Source organism: Fonsecaea erecta (genome assembly GCF_001651985.1).
Source record: "Fonsecaea erecta strain CBS 125763 chromosome Unknown Scaff3, whole genome shotgun sequence".
In the NCBI taxonomy this organism is placed as follows: domain Eukaryota; kingdom Fungi; phylum Ascomycota; class Eurotiomycetes; order Chaetothyriales; family Herpotrichiellaceae; genus Fonsecaea; species Fonsecaea erecta.
In genome coordinates this window covers 626764-647469 of record NW_017387246.1, presented here as the reverse complement: position 1 = coordinate 647469, position 20706 = coordinate 626764, and the positions used below count along the sequence as shown (strand labels likewise).

The window sequence follows — 20706 nt, the reverse complement described above, 5'->3', positions numbered from 1 at the left end:
AATGAGATACCAGGGTTCCTAGGTATCTTCCCAATCTCCGGTCCATTCCACGAGGTATTCGAGCTGTTTGCGACGGCCATTGATACGTGAGTCTTTAATCGATTCCTAGGACCAGAACGTCTCGCCCGTCTCGAGGTCTTCCTCGGGGTCTAGAGTGTTAGTTACCTAGCTAGGAAGAGGATCGGAGCCGGCTCTTTTCAGTAGGTTAACGTGGAAGACTGGGTGAATTCTGAGGTTGTCCGGTAGGTCTAGTCGGACGATCAACGGGTTCGAGTTATAGACCTTCGATATATTGTATGGCCCTATCGAAGCGTTACTAAGCTTTGCCGAGAGTCGAGATATCTTGATATTCTCGGCGTCGAGGTACACTTTGTCGCCTATCTGGTATTGTTCGGTAGGTCGTCGGTGTCGGTTAGTCGTTTCCTCGTAGATAGCTTACGAGACTAGTATTAATTCGTAGAGGTGCTTATCAAGCTCTTTCATTTTGCGTACAAGTTCGTCGACCTCCGGGACGAGGTCGGGGCCCTCGGACGGTTGTTCGAACCCAATCCGAGGGTTCTAGTCATAATTGGCTAGAAATAGTGAGATCCCCGTCGTTACGGATTCGGCGTTATTCGCTGCAAACTCGATAGCTGGGAGGTATTGGGCCTAATCGTTCTGTAGGTGATTAACGTAGGCCCGAAGGTAGTGAGCTAAGGACTGATTATTTCGTTCCGATTGTCTATTAGTCTCCGGGTGGTAAGCTATGGAGAGACTCGAGTCGATTCCTAAACGTTAGTAGAGATATTTCTAGAATTCCGATAGCCATTAGGTGCCTCTATCGGACACCTATCGTTCCGGTGTTCCATAAAGTTTCCAAATATACCAATAAAAGGCATTAGTAGCTTCTTCGGTAGTCTATCCAACAGTAGGTAGGAAATGTCTCATCTTCGAGAGTCTATCGGTAACGACGAGCACATATCGGTAGGTAATACCTAGGAATGTACTCGGGGGGAGAGGCCCGATATAATCTATAGCGATATCGGTCTAGCGTCGTTATGGAGGCTCTAGAGGCTATAGCCAGCCCTAGTAAGCTTCGCGAGAGGGCTTCGATCTCTTACATATATTATAGTTCCTCACCTATCGGGCTATAAATCGGGGTAGCCCCGAAAACTAATAGCTTCGATAGACTAGGGCTATTATCTTAGTGCGTCCGGGATGGCCGGCGGCTACGGTATCATATAGGGTTTGGCAGATCTTTATCCGTAGACGGGTCGAGTTTGGGATATATCGTTTCCCATTAATATATAGATAGCTTTGTCGTTCTTTATAGTTCGCCAGCTACACTTGGGGATATCGACGATCCCCTTTCCGTAAGGCTTCGAGCACTAACGGCTCGAACTTATCTCGTTGGTGTGTCTCTTCCTAGAGGTCTTCGAGTGTCAATTCTTTATTATAGTTCTCTAGTTCTTCTAGAGAGTCGAGTTCGGGTTTAATATCAGTCTCTCTTATAAGGGCTTCGAAGTCAATTAGCGTTAAGGTAATTTGTATAGGGGAGACTTGAGGACTTAGAGACTTAAGGTTGACAGTTTCAATATCAATCTTAGTAAGTCTCAGAAGCGGACGATTTCGGTATATATTGCGAGGATCGGAGAGATCTCCCTCGATAGGTAGATTAGCGGTTCGTCGTATTAGCGCATCAGATTTTCCTCCTTATTTACCTAGCCGGTAACGGATCTAGAAGTCGAATCTGGATAAGAATTTAGCCTAGCGAGTCTATCGTCGGCTGAGGAGCTTCGTAGTCGTAAAGTATTCGAGGTTCTTATAGTCCGTAATTACCTCAATAGGGTGTGCGGAGCCTTCTAGTTCTAGGCGCTAGTTTTCGAAGGCTCTAATAATAGCCATTAGTTCCTTATCGAAGATCTCGTAGTTATATTCGGCCGGAGTGTATTTCCGGGAGAAGTAAGCTACGGGTCGAAGGATTCCAACTTTATCGTATTGCGAGAGTATACCGGTAGAGATATAATCAGAAGCGTCTGTCTCGACGACGATCTTTTTCTCGGGGTTATAGTGCGCTAGGACGATATCGGAGGTAAAGGCTACCCGGAGAGTATTAAAGGCTCTTTAGTATTCTTCAGTCCATTCCTATAGGGCCTCTTTTCTAGTCAATCGCGTTAAAGAGGTAGCGATCTTACTAAAGTTATAAATAAATCGCCTATAGAAGTTGGCGAAGCCTAGAAGGGACTGAACGTCTTTAATATTCTGGGGTAGTGACCATTTAGTGATTATTCGAATCTTTTCGGGGTCCATCCGGATCCTATCGGTACTAATGATCAGGCCGAGATATTTAACCTCGATGGTATAGAAGGTTGATTTCGTAATATCGACCTATAGTTTAAACTCCGAGAGTCTTTAGAGTACCTTATGTATATATTCCTAATGTTCGAGTTCGTTCTCACTATAGATAAGGATATCGTCGAGGTAGGCAGTACAGAACTCGTCGAGATATCCTCGGAGGGCTTCGTTAATATAACTCTGGAAGGTAGTAGGTCCATTATAGAGTCCAAAAGGTAGGACTAGGTATTCAAAGAGTCCATATCTGGTCCGGAAGGCAGTGAGGTGTTCTTAGCCTTCCTTAATTCGTATTCGATTGAACGTAGATATAATATCGAGTTTTGTATATATCTTGGCCCTTGAGAGTCGATCTAAGGTTTCGGAGATTAAGGATAAGGGATATCGATTTTTCACGGTAATAGCGTTCAATCCTCGATAGTCGACATAGAAGCGTAATCCACTATCTGGTTTCTTAACGAAGAGGACGAGAGACGAGGTATCGGACTTACTTACCCGTATAAAACCTTTCGAAAGGTTCTCTATAAGGTATCGCCGGAGTTCGAGGAGTTCATTACGGCTCATACCGTAGAGGGGGGCTTTAGGGAGCCTATTAACTCTCTCAGTTCGTATCTCGATGGCGTAGTCGGTTAGTCGGTATAGCGGAAGTTGATCTACTTCCTTTCGGGAGAAGACGTGTAGCTATTGGTGGAACTCCACCGGCATAATAGTCGAAGAGTCGACGTCCTTACTCTTTCGATAGGCCTCGAGGTCTTCGAGGGTCGTATTCGTTACAATAGCGAGTTCCTAGTTCATAAGGGCTAGATTCTTATTATAGTCGTTCTTAGTACCGCATTTCGAAGGGTTAGGTTTGACTGTTACGCGGTCGCGGACCTAGGTAACGGTAAGGCGCTGACGTAACCTTATATATATCGTATCGTATATTATAGTCGGATCGGAGGGGTTTGCCTGATAGGCATATAGATAATGACCATTTTCAGCGTTATCCGAATCGAGTTGAAGGGCGCGGTTAATCTCTCGAAGGGAGAGACTGAAGACTTTAGTATCTGGCCGTTTTGCCAAATAGTGGAAGCTAACTATACTAACTTCTAATAACGTAGTATTTGCTTGGGGCCCTTTCGCTAGGCGATCTAAGGCTTTCGATGGGTCCGCTCGGGGCTCTTCCGCTGAGCCTTCCGAGGATGTCGATTCATATGCTTAGGACTCTTTCACTGAGCATTCCAAGACTTCCGATTTATATACTTAGGACTCTTTCGCTGAGTATTCTAAGACTTCCGTAGTGTTTCGAGAGCGCCTTCTCTAGTGTTGGTAACGTTCTGTTGAAGGACTTCTATTCCGAGTTTTCGATTTAGTAGATATAAGTCGTAAGGGTTCAATTTCCGCGATCTTAGTCTCAGGGATCGCTGTAATAGTCGTTAGTGTCTTATAACAGTACTGTAGGCATCGGGGGGAGGAGAAGATAAGGGTAATAATCTAGTCTCGGGTAGCCTAGATCCGAGTTTCGTGTTGGCAAAACTAGGGCATCCCGAGGATAACCTATATCTTCGACTGGAGGGGCGTAACGAGGAGATAAGATATAGTCCGGTGGCCTCCGAGGGATAGGTCTGCCCTCGCGAGATGGGTAATATTGGAATGGGCTATACCTTCGAAGTCGACTGCGACGCGGGGTTTCTTCAAGGGGATTAATAGGAGGTTCAATAGCTATACGATCGAAGGGTCGATGAGAGAGTGTCCTGCCGAGCCGGTGTCGCACAGAATTGGTAGTGCACATCTCGTTTTAGGTCCTCGGAGGGTGCCTATAACGTAAAAGTGACGGTCGGGAGTCTCGATTGGCCCTTCGATAGGGTTCGGTAGGGTTTCGAGGGCGTTGGAGGACTACTAAGTCGGCTCCCGTGGACGACTTTTCACAGGAGCTACTCGTTTTCCGAGGGTAGAGTCTCAACGGAGTGGATCTTAGTCGTTAGAGGGCATTCCTTAACTCGATATCCGGGTTCCCGACAGAAGAGGTAGAGGTTAAAGCGGTTATAGACTTATCGAATCCAGTCCGTAAGCTTTTGGCCCTTAACGAGTTCTATAGCTTACTAAGGGGTCTTAATGGCGTCGAGGTCTATCGGATCGGATAGCGGTGGTGCGGTCACTGTCGGTATATTTTGAGGCGTTACGAAGGTAGTTAAAGGAACTGCGGTTATTCCGCGCGTTCCCCGAGGCGTATTTCGTATAGTAGGAGGGTTGGAGGACCTCTATCGGTTTTCGTCTACTTTAATCTGTTTATCTTCTATATAGATACGGTTTATATACTGTATAAGGGGGTGCCAGAAGGGGTTCTCATATCCTGATAGGAGGGGTCGAGCGAGTCGTCGAAGCCAGGCGGGAGTGCCTCGGACTAGCTGATCGTATTTAGTAGTATCAGGATGCGAGGTCTTACCTGCGATAACGCAGAACTCGGCGAAGTATTCGGCGTAGTTTCGATGTTTTATCTTGTCGAAATGGAAGTCCAGTAGCTGTCGGTTCGCCCGGTCCTGGGCTCCGGTATCCTCATAGAGTTCTATGAGGTGCTGTTTCCATTGGTCAAAGGTTCCAATAGTTATTCGTCCTAAGGTCCGGTAGGATTCCATAAGTCGATCGGCTCGTTCTCCTTTAGCCAGGAGGCTTTCGGCGATAATAAGCTTCTCAGCCTCGGTATTCCATCGTTCCAGGTTAACCTTCGAGGTCAGTTCCGAGAGGAAGCGGTAGAGAGCCTCAGGATCTCCAGTATACGGGGTAACTTTGATATTATCTCGTCGTACCGGGGCAGATTCCGTAGGTTAGCGAGGTTATCCAAGGAGGCTCTGGAGGGCAATAAGGAGCTGACCTACCTGGGGGTCTAGAGTGGCCTGAGGAGGCGTTGAGGTAGGGGTTTCCTGGCGTTGTTGTCCACGTTCAAAGGTCTGAATGAATTCCATTGGGTTGCTACTGGCGAGTTACGTAAGTTCCTGGAGCCGCTGTTCGATTTGAGGGTCGACTGGGTTTGTCGCGGTGGTCGGGTTCATAGATGGCTCCATAGTAAAGGGTGGTCTCTCGTAATGTCAGGGACAAGGACCGAGAAAAGACTCTGAGGGGCTTCAGAGGGCTTCGAACGTGTATGGGAGGCTTGAGAGTCCTGATATTGCTATCTTGATGCACGGTAGAGTACAAGACGAGAGACAAAGAGCTCGAAGGGAGATTCGGGCTCTTCTCGAGTTCTATATACCTTTCCGAGTGAAACATTCCCCCTTACTCAGTAGTCTAGGCTCTTCGATTGTCGCAAAGCAGCCTAGTATAATGTAAGGGTGTTTCAATAGTCGGATGCAAGGACTTCGTAGACTGCAAGGGGTTCGATGTTAGTGGGGTCGTCACGTGTCGGAGTCATGGTAAGGCTCTGCCAGAGCCTTGCACCTGTTCTCTTGATGGTTGTGGAATCTGGCCAGATCTCTCCTGTTGTGGGATCTGGCCAGATCTTTCCTGTTCGGCGCAATCCGAGGGCTTCGGGGTGGTGCCGTAACACCTACCAAGCGTGGCGAAAAGACTGAAGGTGAAAAAAGACGGGCACTAGGTACTGGATACTAGACACCGGTAGCGGTAGTGGCAGTGGTAGAGATAGAGGTAGAGGTAGAGGCAATCGAGTCCGTAGATAGACTCTACATGGAGAATTGATTCCCATATGATTTTGATAGGGTTAGATTCTGCCGAACTTTAGGCAATGTCGCCGCTGTACGAAGTCGCTTTGAAAATCGCTACCCCGAAACATTCACACCTTATTGGTCAAAGGCTAAGTGGCACGTGACTGTAGAGAAGACAGCTAATCGGATCTCGATATTCTTCCGCACCAATCAAATCCGCGGCTTCTTTGACGAGGTTGCCTGTAATACTGTTTTCGCTTCGCTCAACAGGATTAAGTCGAACGATATCAAGATATATAGTATTTCTCGTCTCCCTTCTGACTATTGAGGTATCGCAACTTCTACCCCGGGTTATGTTTAATATAGTATATCTCTCCAGCCCATTCGTCGTTAACACAATTCGACTTCAACTAAGTCGCCTGGCTCGACGCTTCACGGGTCAGACAACGCCGACGGTGGTCCTTCGATAACGTTGACTAACGGCTTCCACATACTGCCCTGGGATTCAGTGTGGGACTTCATCACGTTGACGTCCATACAGAAACGAAACCTGCAACTTGTGGCGACAGACATGAGGTTACGAAAAGGTTGCTTAGCGCAAACTAATCAGACCTTCCGGGAGATTTGTGCCTAAGATGCCATTGGCCATATGTACATAATTGTGGACCGGTGTGACCAGCCAGCAGCGACCCCAAAGGTGTCGAGCTATGACTTTATGTCCGTGGGAATTGGTTGAGAAGACTGTCTTCTCGGGCGTTTTGGAAGCGGCGACAATGTGCTGTGGTTGCAGCCAATCAGCGGCCTGACACAGTTGACCGGCAGAAGGTGGCACACCTGTGGTGTGAGCACTGCAGCACGAAGATTCGAAGATCGCAGGAATCGCAGCTTATCAACACACACCGAGGATTTCGTCTCTGCCTGCCAATGTGAATTCGAGTTGCTGACGATGTCTTTCTCGACAGATTTCGACACTTGCAGTCATCAAAAGGCATGGGCAGCTTCAGACACTGGCCACAAGGTCAAGGACGATATCTCGGTGCTTGCGTCTGGTTCAATCTACGAGGATGTCGTGCTCTTCCCAGAAGACCCACTTCCAACAACCAAAGGGAACGTCGTTGAGCTCGTGTCATGGAATCACCCTGTGGGTGGACAAAATCGATGCGGGCGCGAGAAGAGGGTCGCAGAGGGCTCCAAGCACTTCCAGAAAGCAGTCAGCAGCGAGGTGCCAGAAGCGGACGGAGGACTTGTTGCGGGATGGGCCCAAGTCTCTTTCGACCATGGCGGCGTGAAGTCGAGACGCTGTACGTCCCCTATCGGCTGGAAAAGTGCGGATGTTCACTACAAGTGCAAAGAGACCAGGCCTTTGCTTGACAACATTCAGTGGCTCGTGGAAAATAATGGTTCGGGCGTCGAGGTGGTTCATTATGCATACGGCAAGTCGCTTAACGCTGCAGGGACAAACCTGTAAGCATGCCACTATCTTGACAAGAGCGCACACAGAGCGGATCGCTGGAAATTCCATGCACCTGAACATGGACGAGGATAGAGCCGAATTTATGTGGATGGCAATGCCCGACCAAAGCACGTTGTTATCCTTGTGGCTTCTGCATCTTCAAGTGTGCCACCGGGGGTCCCAGTTGTGCCGCAGATATACCTATCTGGACTATGGTAAGGATGATAGGGAGAACTACAAGCTCGTGGGCGCAAAAGTTTCAGAGCTCGAAGATTCGCCATGGATTTTCTGGTTGGAAGGGAATATCAGAGGGTAACCTTGGCCTTCTTGATTTCCAGCTTCACTTGTGGCGATATCGTCGTGTTCGTGTTCTTTCTACTGCACCAGAGACTCGCCAGCCTGGCTTTTCAAGCAATGTCCATCACCCACTTCTCTTTGTCCAAATGATCTTTACGAAAGTCGGATTCTGGCTTGCTCCACGGTTGTGGCTTTGGCATCGGTGGGATCATGGAGCAGACAGTCCTCCCGTTGAGGTCGTGTTACGTAAGGTTGAAATGCTCTTGCCGTGGTCGTCTTGATCTGCAGAATTCGTTCCCCCGAGCTACACATCCGAAAAGGACGAGGACCACACGGAAGAGGAAGCCGAAGACGAAGAAATAGGTGCGAGCGTGGCGAGCGATGTTCCAAATAAATGGTGTACGGCTTGGGGCCACATGATCGCCATTGTCTTTGGACCAAGGGCAAAGGCCTGGCGGTTGAGGGAAGTCTGCGCCATTTATGGCTTGCGGGCCATCTTCACAAGACTTGGTTGAAAGTAATCCAAAAGTCATGGAACGGCGAGCTGGATCGCTGGATCCTTGGATCCTTTTCGCCGATGGTTGTGTCGGTCTGTTCCAGCCTCGCGAAATCGGTCGAGGCCTTTAGCGAGAGTCGACCATCGTCGCTTGATTGAAAGGATGGCTTTGCGCTTCCGTCGTCCATGACATCTCGGTTCTGGGCAGGAAACCCGCAATCCCAATGACAGCGGATCCTTTCGCAGGAGTCATTTGATGGCGGCGAGAGCAGCGGTCCGCTAATGGAGAAGTACTCGTCATAGTACCAACGCGGTGCAGTCCCTCTGAGCCCGTGCTAGGGTCTCTGCTTAGACACCCGTCGTTGTGCCGCCCTGTTCAAGAGCCGGCATTGATTATTTCAGTCGGCCCTTTGTGCCTGTCGTTAGGGGTAATCGTGAGTGGCGTGATAGTCGACATTGGATTGTAAGCCGAGCGAAGACCTGTTTCATATTTAGGTGCTCAAACTACAAAAATAATGGATAGCACAGGCTGGACGGGTTTGATGGACGATTGGAGTGACTCCGGTACATCCTCCCACCCTTTCCAGGTTCTGTGATCCCAGTTCAAGGCCTGACGTCCAGAAGGCTCAAATGACGAAGAAGGTGGAACTAAACGAGGCAGCTCTTGGTGTCGATAGTCCGAGGGTCGACCTACGCTGTCGTCGTCCGTGGTGAGATCAACCACTTCCTCATTTTGAGGTTGGCGCAACTCAGCATGGTGGGGTCACAGACGTGCTAAACAGGGAAGATTGCCTGGGAATCCGTCACCACTATCCAGATCTCGATTTCTAGGAGAGAATTGGATGGAAGCGTACAGTGGGTAGTCGGAAGACTTCGTTGCTGTCGATCTGCGAACAGGCCGGTGTGCATGTATTTGCAACTTTTAAGTGCACAAGTCTCACGTCTAGACATGATTCCAGTGCTCAACCAGGGATCTTCGAGGACGCAGGGCTCGATCTCTGTAGAGAAGCAACCATTTCAGTGGCCGAGGGGCGCGTACGAGCATTCGAACTGCCAATGACACCGTCCACCGCTGATTCCACACCAAAAGGAGGACTTTTCAACCCTATTTTTCTCGCCAACTTGATTTAGTCGCATATCTCTATAACCTTGTATAGTATAGATAAAAATCTACATTTTAGAAATCTAAAAAATTACCAGAAGATCTTTAGTTTTCGTTGAGATATCCCGATATCCTAACTACAATAAAGAAGATGTTAAATCTCTATGCATATTCTTCAAATTTCTTAGTCTTTTTCGATAAAAAGAATGTTTGACTGAGGTTTTAGTGGACCAATAAAGTATTCAATTCCTATAATTTGATTAATACGTACTTTTTAGTATTCACTTTTTATATCAAACTAATCTTTGCAGTTAGACTGTCTTGAATGATGGACTTTTTGATATGGAATCGGCGCTGGACGCTCGACGGATCCTTTTACTAGGGTGCTGTATCTCCCCATGGGTGAACCCGAGTCGAGTGGCGGGCGCACCCTGGCTCGCGTGCACCGGGGGTGAGCACAGGGCGGCGTCACCCTCCTCCGTTTCCGGTCTCAGGCACACCTTCTTCACGCAGGCCCTTTCCCATATCCCTCATTCAACTGTCATTCCTTGTCTAACATATCTTCCCTCCAACCTCATCTCTTCTCTTTGTCTCCGCTTTACCCTTTGACTTACTCTTCATCTGTACCGTTCCGTATCGACCTTCACGCTTCTGCGCCGAAACAAAGATTGACTCAAGTCTCATACTAGTCATTCCGTATCACCCCGCAAAGCAATCAGTCTTGAAAGTCCCAAATCCGCTCCGGCAGCTATGTCGTCCGACAACTCTAAAAAGCTCGTTCTCCAGAGTTCTGATGGCGAGGACATCATAGTCGGTGAGCGACATGTCAACCCTAGTCCGTGCCGCTTCTTTGAGCTGACTGTTTGCAGACCGGGATGTCGCTGAGAGATCAATCCTCATCAAGAACATGGTCGGCGATCTGGGCGAGGATGCTATGGAGGAGGCCATTCCCATCCCCAATGTCAACGCCGCTGTTCTCAAAAAGGTGATCGAGTGGTGCACACATCACAAGCACGACCCTCCTGCAACGAACGAAGATGACTCGGACTCGCGCAAGAAGACGACCGACATCGATGAATGGGATCAAAAGTTCATGCAGGTTGATCAAGAGATGCTATTTGAAATCATCCTGGCTGCCAACTACCTTGATATCAAGGCTCTGCTTGATGTCGGTTGCAAGACGGTTGCCAACATGATCAAGGGCAAGTCACCAGAAGAGATCCGCAAGACGTTCAATATTCAGAACGACTTTACACCCGAGGAAGAAGACCAGATCCGCCGGGAGAACGAGTGGGCTGAGGAGTGAGTGCATTGTCCCGCCTTGATGATACATCCTGACACCTCTATAGTCGTTGAAATGCTCGGTGATCATCACCCACAAAGTAGCATGGTCCGATGGCGTTGGAGGCGTTTGACGCATAATGCATAGTGAGATACGGAAGGGTGTGTGAAATCCTCGAACCGGTGGTACGGTCAAATTCTATTCCTTCATCGCATGTTCCATTCGGTCCATGAGAAACTCAATCAAAAGGCTGCCTGAGGTCGAAGGGGCCAAAACTGGAGCTGGGGGAATAAGGATGCATGCCATGATACGAAGGAATGACGGGCGGGCGGCGGGGGTCATACAGGTTGAGATTGCCAAACAAAACACGATCTGCACATAGATGACTCTCAACTTGAGCTAAGGAGCTTGGAGTCTCTCAGGAGCAAAGCTGCTCATGTTCACACATAGATGCTTCTTCTGGGACAGGCAACACGGACGTTAGATCGAGGCCGTTCTTTGAATGGATTGTTTTCACTTTTGACTTCTCCTTTGCACGAGGGCTCTACAGAAGTTCCTAGAGCGCATCCTCGACAGCAATTTCCCAAACCAGCTCGTCTCATCACTCGTGCATCTGAGGATCATAGCTAGTGAATTTGAGCAAACCTCCAACTGACTCCCGTGCTGCTCAGCGTGGAAAAGGTCACATCAAGATCATCTCCCCAACCCATGCTCATCCTCTCCATGCAGGCTCTCGCTCTGGCAACGCTCCATTTCCCCATCCCCGGCTTCATTCCAGTGCTAAAACAGCCCCCTCCCCATCTTGGTAGACATCGAAATGCGTAATTTGGAGGAGGTTCCTCCGAAAGGCGAGCTTTGTTGGAATCCGGACAGGGAAACGGGGCGATGTGTGGTTTGGGGGGTTGGGAAATTTAGATGCCGATTCTGGTCTTGCGCCAGTGCCTTCGCTTCGCGTTGTATCTGTGGTTGCAAACGGATGTGTTAGCCATAGTCCTTTGTTCACCAGGTCCTCTCTTTCTCTCCAACTTCATAAAGAACGATCAACTCTTCATCCTATTTTGTCCATTTCCGGCCCCGCCTAGACGACCCAAGCTGGCAAACACATGTATACAAACTGGCTGCCAACCTCCTCCAACATCTCGAGAAAATCTCCTGTTCAGCCTCCCCAATACATGGGCACGAGGGCTTGGTTCACAAGGAATGCTTGGGGAAAGGGGGCCGCTTGTCGACAGATGATTCTTCTCTTTTTTGTTGTGGGCGACTGACCTAATGGTGTTTCCGGTCCTCAGACGAATCCACTGAGGGATGGGTCGGTTCTGCTTCTGCGCTTTGGCGAGCTTTTGCTTCGTGCGGAAGGATTTGTGGCTCTGTATTGTTCAAAAAGACACGCTATCAGCTCGTGTTCCTTTCAATTCCGGCACACATGGACGCGTATGGATTGCAGACGGGGATTGGGAAGGGTGGTGTGTTTTGATGTAGAGTTCATCAAGGATAGAGGGGCGTTTGGTGACAAGGAGTGTTGCGGACGACGGTGTTCGATAGACAGTTGTCGCACGCAATTCGTATAGGGGGCAGATCTTGAAGCACGTACCGGCATCTTGACTTGTCTTCTCAGTCCGGTGACGAGGTCGTGGATGGGAAGAAAAATCAGGTATGTTGTTGGAAGAGGGCGACTACTTGCGTTCCCGACTTGACCGCTGGCCGGATTTGATGGTAGCCCAAAATTTCGCAGGCGTAGGTGTGGGCTTGGCATTTGCCAAGACAAGCATTCTGTATGAGTCACGTGCTTGGACTTGCAATTTCATGCTTGTTCCTCCTTGGGCAGATGAATTCCGAGATGATGCCGTCATCTGTGCACCGCTGCTGGCGGGTGGCCGCCGCCGCCCGCTAATTACTCGGGGAATTTAGGCTCACTAGGCACCTAGGACTGTGCCTTCCGAGGCTCTTGGTCAAGGGTTGTTCTCCGATTGCGGTGCTGGGGAAGACTTGCATCTGAGTCTCGGGTCAAGATTTATATGCGCAATCCGAGAGAGCTTCTATATCCGACTCAACTCTCAAGCAACTCCCTGGTTCTACTGTGCTTTAGAGAGAGCAGATACCTCTTAGCACATTGGATGTTTTGACCATTACGGCATTTTATTTCTTCTTGAGCAAAAGACGAACGTGGGGAGGCAGAGCACAAGATGTCGTCGAAGCTCAGAATATTGGTTCCCGTCAAGCGTGTCATTGATTATGCTGTGAGTGGTCCTCACCCACGAATGCAGGATGGCAACACACGATACGCCTCTATCACTTGTCTCTTCTCCTTGTATACCTTCAAGCCATACTAACCTTCTTCCTGCCTCAGGTCAAGCCCCGCGTAAAATCCGATCGAACAGGCGTCGAGACCTCCGGGGTCAAGCACTCCCTCAATCCCTTCGACGAGCTCTCCGTCGAAGAAGCCGTGCGGCTGCGCGAACGCAAACAGCCCGTCGAGGACATCCTAGCCGTGAGCGCGGGCCCCGCGAAATGCGCCGACACCCTGCGAACGGCCATGGCCATGGGCGCGGACCGCAGCATTCACGTCGACGTACCCGAAGATAAGCCCCTCGAGCCCCTGGGCGTGGCGAAGCTGCTGAAGGCCATCGCCGAGAAGGAGAAGAGCAACCTGATCATCCTGGGGAAGCAGGCGATCGACGATGACGCCGGCCAGACGGGTCAGATGCTCGCTGGCCTACTGAACTGGCCGCAGGCCACGCAGGCGTCCAAGGTGTCCATCGAGAACGACACGGTGACGGTTGAACGGGAGGTGGATGGCGGCGTAGAGACTCTGCGGGCCAAGTTGCCCATGATCATCACAACCGATCTCCGGCTCAATGAGCCGCGGTACGCGAGTCTGCCCAACATTATGAAGGCCAAGAAGAAGAAGCTGGAGAAGAAGACGCTCGCCGACTACGGCGTCGACGCCACCAGCAGATTGAAGACCGTCAAGGTCGAAGAGCCGCCCGTCCGGCAGGGAGGCGGCAAGGTCGAGGATGTTGACGGCATGATCAAGAAGCTGAAAGATTTGGGCGCTATTTAAAGTGAAGTGGCGCATGGCCGAGTGGCTTTCATAAGTTGTGGCAGTTACAGACTGCGTCGTGATGTTGGGGGGACGGCATCATCGTTCAGGATCTGGATATCTGCTTTGGTACTGGGTGGGTGAATCGGGCATGGGCGTAGATGACTATTCACACCGTGTGCATATAAGCATGGATCACATCTCCAGAAGCATCAGGACGCTCTCTTTCAAAGCTCGTTCATATTATGACAGCCATGGCCGCTCAGCTATCCAAGCCCTTGCTCTGACAGGGAATGCTTTCTGGTGTCTTTGCTGTCTGTACCGAGCCCGTGCCTGCCACAAAACGCCAACGCTATGCTATGTGCGATGCTCTGACACTGTCAGAAGAGGCAAGCCGCCCCAGCCCGTCACCATTTCCTTCTCAATCCCAGTCAGTCATCCATCCATTAAAGCCATGAAGAAAGCATTCCCTGCGTAATGTTTGTAAGGTTGTTGAAATTTTTGGTTGCTTGCCAACATGCAGACATCGACAGCTCGTTTGCTGGAGAATCTTCGTGATGTGAGTGTGTCTTGCTTAGACAGTTCCAGCTATGGTCAAATCTCGAATCTCGGAAAGCACTTGCTCAACGCGATTGTCCAGGTCTCCACGCGCATATTGTTCTCTGGTTTCTGGGTCCAAGTACTGCTGCACTTGTGCCATTCGGCTGTATGCCTCTGCGCAGAATCTGAGTTGAATTTTGACGAGTGCTTCAAAGCTGGGATCGAGGTAGGGAACACGGAGATCGATGAGTTGAGGGAGTTCGGTGAATAATTGTTCGTTGAGTTGCTCATACGCCTGCTTTGCCATTTCGGCTTCTTTTTCCGCACGGGGCAGTTTGGTAACATCTTTGTCTGGTTTTTCGACGAGTTTCTTGACCTTGGAACGCATAGAATCGTAGTCGAGGAGTTTATTGTTTCGTTTTTTGATGCATTCATTGATGTCGGGGAAGTATGCGCAGAAGCGGGAGATCGGTTCAAGGACAGTTGCTCTGTCAGAATCATCAGCAGGTGAGGCGGATCTGGAGGAATTGTGAGACACGTACCGGTATGGGCCATCAAGCGCCTTGATGGTTTCGGCGTCCAAGTCCTCGACGGCCTGCTTGTATGATCGTGAGACGCCATCTCTGGTACCAGCGTCGCCGTAGAATGCGTCGATCGTCTCTGCTATCCTCATTTGGGATGCTGTCATTGCTGGAGGAATCGCAGTCAGTTTCTATCGCCATAGCTAGCGGCATCAGAGTCTACTCACCTCGCAGGCTGTCTAGATACCCTTTGGCTTCCTTCTGCAACCGATTCGCGGCTGATTCCATGGTCCGGTACCTCCTGTAGCGGGGCGGTCAGCCATGGTTTTATTCACTTTCGAGTGTGCTCGAGTCTCACCTCTCCTCGACCTCGTAGTCCCGGTCGTTCGTCCTCTCCACTTGGCCTAGGCGACATGGTCAGCTCTTTGTTGCCAGTGAGTCTCAGATGAGGCTTACCGGTCTTCATCATCACCTGCGTGGTGGCGCGATTCACGCCCTTCTTGAACCCGGCCCACGACATTGCACTGGTCCACGTATTGCTCCCAATTTCTGTGTAATCGGCGATTATATGCGGTGGGGGACTCGAAGGCAAGCGGCCCGTCCTCAAGCGTGTTGAGGAAGAGGAAGAGGCAGTTGATGGAGAGGTCGACCCGGACCCAGTTCGTCCGGTTGACCATGCGCCACCAGGCCGCATGGACTGCCGTATAATCAGCACCAAAGCGGCGCTCAAAATTGTCCATGACGCAACCTGGAGACGGAGAAATGATGTTGCGAGAGAACGGTGGCGCATCTAAATAGTAGTGCAGAAATCTATTACGACGCTTGGCTTGGCATATCGTGCCCCTCCAGGGAACGCTTTAACGCGCCCAATGTACTCCGTATCTTCACTTGCACTGGTGGACGTCTCAACCTCAACATGGACTGGACACTGCCAGAGGTGCACGACCTGGACCTTCACATGGCCGAAGCTGTCTGCACTTGCACGGACGGCAACCTGGCGTGCTAAGAGTGGAAACAAAGGAGCAGCACTTTTCTTGATCCGTGCTTGGTGTTGAGCACATCGAACGCCTGTGGAGCACTATGGCAAATACACAATTATGTCCAGCATACCGCCAGTGATCATTGCTGGCAACGACAAACTTCCCTGTGTCTTCTTGCTCACAATGACAGTCCGTTTTGTGGGCGCAGACCATTTGTGACAAAGCTCGTGGACGGTGCGAACCATTGTGAGTTTGCCTCCGTCTCAAGTCTGTTACATGAAGTTGACCAGGACGAAGTAATATTGCAACCTACTTGTCTACCCCGGTGGTCTTCACAGCTTCAATGCTCTACTTGTTCAACCCCTGCCGTCCTTTGCTCTGTCACAGGACTGTGCGGTTCAAGCCGACATAAACTATGCTCGAATTACTCTACTATGTCAATATCGGCTACAGGGCGACTTCACCAACATTTGCATATACCCATGATCAGTTATTTCAGTCTGAATTAAGGTCCTTTTCATTCAGCTAACCACCTGCTGTGGTCGCGCGATATCACTCTCTCAATCCAAGTTCGCCAGCTGAAACGAAATACATCCGGACTTTGTGCTATTTACGATCCTCGAAGCAACATTAGGCTAGGTACTATCGCGACGGAAGGAGTCGACATCAAGGACGAGATCATTTCAATCACGCAACAGCTGAGGGCGTTATTCTGAGATTACGCTATCCTCAATGCAGCGAGTGCTGGTCCCGTGGGGGAGGTGGCATCGATGGTGCAACGTCCCAGGGTCTCGATTGCTACAGGAATGTGCTCCCCTCGATGGATGCCAGGCGGGCTCTGCCAAAATCGCTAGTGAGTGATGAGTTCCTCTGCGTTCATGCAATAGTCAACAAAGTAATCCACGGCTTTGGTCGTAAAGGAAGTGGTGTGAATGATGCCACCCAGTGTGGTGCAGGACCCCGATTGCTGCAAGAATGTGCAACCCTTAGTGGATGCGAGATGTCCGCATCTTACAAGATCTGTGCAGTCCAGACAGACATAACAACGCGCCGCTCACGCCATTGTCAACGCAGCGAATTCTGCTCTCCATGAAGGAGGCGGTGTCAACGGCGCAACCCGACGCACAGCGGGTTCTCATTCGCCGGAAGAAATGTGCTACCCTTGGTGGACGCCCAACGGGCTCTGCCAAGATACTTCTGGATATGAAAGAAGGTCAATGGTCTAGTATCACTTGGACTTGTGGAGTATATCAGAGACAATGGTTGCCGCACCATTCTTTGTCGGAGCAGATCGAACGGAGCTTCTCTCGTTGCGAAGAAATTTGACTCATTATGCCTGAGGTTCATGAATTGCAGCACCCCAGGAAACGTTCAAGCTCTGGCGATTAAGCCAGGATGTCCATCACTCTACCCACTACTTTCAGCTGGTCCTCCTCGCGTACGGAATTTGCCCTACCGCTTCCAATCACACATGCTCTCCATGGATCCAACACGAAGCGTGCTAGAGTTTGCCTCTGGCCAAAGCCGCCGAAGAGGAATGGTGGCTGATTGTAATGATTTCAACAAGAAAAAAGTTAGGCGGAAGACAGAACCAGCCGGCCATCAGGAACGAGGAGTGTATGGGATGGGAACCAGGAGAGACTGCATTCACATTTCGCTCTGGGACAGAAGTGAGAGGAATCGGATCTGGTTCTCCGATTGAGGCTCTCATGGCGTGGATTGTACCACGGCGCTCGACCTCTGTGATGATCCATGCTCCTCTGACTATATATTCGCCCAGGACTAAAGTAGATCGTGAAATGAACTGAGTCTTCGTGAGGGTCTACAATGCTTTGCTCGAGCTACCGAAAGACTGCCAATTCGGGCATATTCTCGGAATATCATGGCCTCCACGAGACCGAGGTAACTATCAAATTCAGTGGTCCGTTTTTCAGGGAGACCAGCAGGTAGGTACTGAAAGCCACAACGAACTCATTGAAAAGACAAATATGAAATAGAGGGCTACCGAGCTAACACATCCAGAAAGCTATGTGAAAAGATGGATATGGACAACTTCTACTACTCCCATGCTTGCAGTTACACTACGAACAGCTCAGGGCATCAATATGCCGGTTCCCAGGCGACTGACTTTCAGCCTGTTGATACGAACTTCCCGGAAAAGCCCCTCAGGCAAACCATGATATCGGCGGATAATACCACAAACCCCGGGCGGTCTGACTTGAGCTTCGCAGAAGCAGTCTTCTTTGCAAGCAGGATATCGTTCGAGATGAGTGGACGCCTGAGCTTGATCACGAAATGCTTCGCGACAGGTGGTTCCTCGCTTGCGAAGCATGGAATTGCGGTGTACCAGTATTGCACAACCTATATCTCCTCGACGTCACAGTGAGCATAGCTTGGCAGATCATCCCTTCGTGTTGCGTGGCAGCTCTTATCTTTCTTCCCGAGCTTGGCTGTGTCAGTGATGAGCTGGAACGCGGTTTTTCAACCCGCCCGCAGAAAAGGAGAGGTGTCTGTAAGACTAAGAGTCGATGATCACCGCCGTTATCATCAGTGTGATAGTGAGGATTATATTTGCTCGTGCCTGAACGACTGGTGATTTTGAACCCATTTGCATACTGAATTGGTCGAGATGCATGGTTTCTCATCCGACAACACGAGGGACGGGTGCGACCAGGGACATCCTCCACCTCGAGCAACAGGGTGGATAGAACCAGTGGAGGTTCAGTTCGGAATGAACGAGTGAAAGAGAGAAAAGCAGGACACACTGCTCGGCAGTCAATGAGGCAGATACAACGCACACAGCCGTGTCTCCACGCGTCCTGGACAAGGAATCTGGAGCCAGGCGAAGTTGTCAAGGTGGTCCGGGAATTCACGATGGCGACGTATGGCGGCGTGTAGCGTTAGCCAATGGAAGAGCCACCAACATACCCCATCATCTCCTCCCCTTCCACTGTGAATGCGGAGGCGGCTACTCCCTTGCCAAACGTACCATCCGGCAATATAGCGGCCTGGAAGCAGAGTATTGGGTTTTGTCGGGGGAAAGTAGGCAGGGTAAACCGAGGGAATGAAGTGCACATCGTTGATGCTCTCGGCCGAAAATCACGCACAAACCAGGTCAGTCACTGCTTGACAGTTGGCAGCTTTCACGTGTCAAGTTGATATTCCATGTGGCTAGCTGTAGCACACCGTGGCAGGAATGGATTGCGAATTGGACGGTGGAGGAAACGAGCACATGTCTGTTCGAAGCAGAATGGAAGAAGAACGGTGCATCGCGAGCATCGGTGAGACTTCACGGCGGGCATGACGTCCGAGATGGAGCCGCTCGCCAGCGCATGCTGTGGAACGGAGGGCGTACCGCTGGACTGGGCTATGGGATCCGAAGCTCAAGCGGTGAGACGGGGTAAGGGCGAGCAGAAGGACCGTGGACGCCAATGTGGCCCGTCGTGGGAAAAAGTTGATGACAGGAGAGCATGACGAAAAGGGTGCAGATGGAGCTGCAGCAGTCAGAATCCAAGTGGAAAGCTTCCTGGCGAGCCTCGCTATTTTGCGGGCAGCACCACACGAGGAAGTCGTGCTATAATCATCCTTGCTTTGAAATCGTGCCGGGTCTGGGCCCTAGACCGTAAAGCTGCGAGGTGGAGGTGGTGGTGGTGGATGTTGTAGAGTTGCACATTTCTGGATGGACGGGATCCAGGCCAGTCGTTCCAATCACGCCAACGAGGAAGAACCAGAGACGTAAGCGTGCAGGGGGAATACTACGGACTGTTAATCAGGCTGGGAAGAAGGGAGCGCCCGGAGGTACCTAGATAGGTATCTGCAAAGGTCGTTACTATTGTGGTGTGGTAATGGAGGAGGTAGGTGAGGAACTATTGGGCAGAGGAGGATGAACTTGTCAGGATTGCTATGATTTGATTTGACTTTGGATTGCATTGTTATTACTTGATCGAATTGAAAACCTGGAAACAGCGAATTTCTCGATGCTGCAGGCGTGGCGCGCCATGTACAGGGTACATGGACGGAGTACGAGGTGAACTGAACATACAAACAGATCGGCAGGGAGCCACGAGAATGGACGAAACACGGAAACAAACTCTCTGAAGAGAATGTCCTCCAGACAGGGGGGGCACAGGATGCACCCTGGAGGCCTTTGACGAGGGGGTTAATTATTATTACCTGCAGGAACAGCCTAGAGAACCGATATGGCCGGGCTACTGCACGGTAAGGTGGATGACGAGGGAACCGTGCTAGGGGGTGGGTGCTTCTCGGGCGAGGATCGAGGGGCGGCGACGGGCGATGGGGGGTTCCCTACAATCCCAATCCCAGTTAAACACTAACTAACTTAGCCTGCCCGCGTGCTGCATGCTGCACGGCGCACGGTGCACGGTGCACGGTGCATGCTGCAGGCTTCATGCTCATGGGTGACAGTATGCAGCAACGCACCACGCAGCATCCAGCCTGCACACACCTTTCGTTGCACCCTCCATCTTCACGCCCTCCTCAGCAACTGAATGGAGGATCAGAGCACAATCAGACCATCAGCCTCTTGAGAGACCGCTTCCCGATTATTGTTCTTATTTATTTATGGTTATGTTTAAACCGAAACCCTCACTGAGACGCCAGCTCGACCTCCACCTCCCCTCAATCCCCGCCGAGTGACTCTGTCGAATCCCCCGTCACCATCGTCGTCATCGCAAAAAGAGCTGGTTGCTGAGTAGTGGTGGTGGGCTTGCGGGAATTGGATCGCTGAGTTTCACACAAATCGGGACTGGAGGAAAAGAAATTCTCTCATACAGTACAAAATCCTCGCCTGCGGGACACTCGCTCTTCCTCTCAGGTCTTGCTCTCCCTCACACTCCCTGGACGGCCCTACCAAATTACCGACTACGCCTGCGTCTTGACCCTCACCTGTCCCGAGATCACTGCCAGACGCCTACTGGACGACTCTCCCTCTGACTACCGCTTTCGTTTGCCTATCCTGTTCCCGAGGCCTGGCGCAATACGACACGGTCCTGGGACTTGCGTCTGC

General features: G+C 50.6%; 6 protein-coding genes across 6 annotated transcripts; 4 read left to right on the top strand and 2 right to left on the bottom strand.

Moving 5' to 3' along the window:
• Positions 1-1854: 1854 nt before the first annotated feature.
• Positions 1855-5273, bottom strand: AYL99_03486 (hypothetical protein; the record flags this gene model as incomplete). Its single annotated transcript, XM_018835002.1, has 3 exons — positions 1855-2078; positions 4757-5095; positions 5183-5273. 3 exons carry the CDS (start codon positions 5271-5273, stop codon positions 1855-1857), a joined length of 654 nt encoding a protein of 217 aa, XP_018694652.1.
• Positions 5274-6915: 1642 nt separating this feature from the next.
• Positions 6916-7437, top strand: AYL99_03485 (hypothetical protein; the record flags this gene model as incomplete). The annotated part of the gene is made up of 1 exon (XM_018835001.1): positions 6916-7437. The coding sequence occupies one exon, from the start codon at positions 6916-6918 to the stop codon at positions 7435-7437; it is 522 nt and encodes a 173-aa protein (XP_018694651.1).
• A 2630-nt stretch (positions 7438-10067) lies between these two features.
• Positions 10068-10673, top strand: AYL99_03484 (E3 ubiquitin ligase complex SCF subunit sconC; the record flags this gene model as incomplete). The annotated part of the gene is made up of 3 exons (XM_018835000.1): positions 10068-10131; positions 10187-10619; positions 10667-10673. The coding sequence occupies 3 exons, from the start codon at positions 10068-10070 to the stop codon at positions 10671-10673; spliced, it is 504 nt and encodes a 167-aa protein (XP_018694650.1).
• Positions 10674-12782: 2109 nt separating this feature from the next.
• On the top strand, positions 12783-13660 carry AYL99_03483 (hypothetical protein; the record flags this gene model as incomplete). Its single annotated transcript, XM_018834999.1, has 2 exons — positions 12783-12836; positions 12947-13660. 2 exons carry the CDS (start codon positions 12783-12785, stop codon positions 13658-13660), a joined length of 768 nt encoding a protein of 255 aa, XP_018694649.1.
• A 553-nt stretch (positions 13661-14213) lies between these two features.
• AYL99_03482 (protein hob3) lies at positions 14214-15440 on the bottom strand (the record flags this gene model as incomplete). Its single annotated transcript, XM_018834998.1, has 5 exons — positions 14214-14667; positions 14722-14869; positions 14928-15001; positions 15059-15104; positions 15173-15440. 5 exons carry the CDS (start codon positions 15438-15440, stop codon positions 14214-14216), a joined length of 990 nt encoding a protein of 329 aa, XP_018694648.1.
• A 2067-nt stretch (positions 15441-17507) lies between these two features.
• On the top strand, positions 17508-18066 carry AYL99_03481 (hypothetical protein; the record flags this gene model as incomplete). The annotated part of the gene is made up of 2 exons (XM_018834997.1): positions 17508-17626; positions 17703-18066. The coding sequence occupies 2 exons, from the start codon at positions 17508-17510 to the stop codon at positions 18064-18066; spliced, it is 483 nt and encodes a 160-aa protein (XP_018694647.1).
• Positions 18067-20706: the final 2640 nt, after the last annotated feature.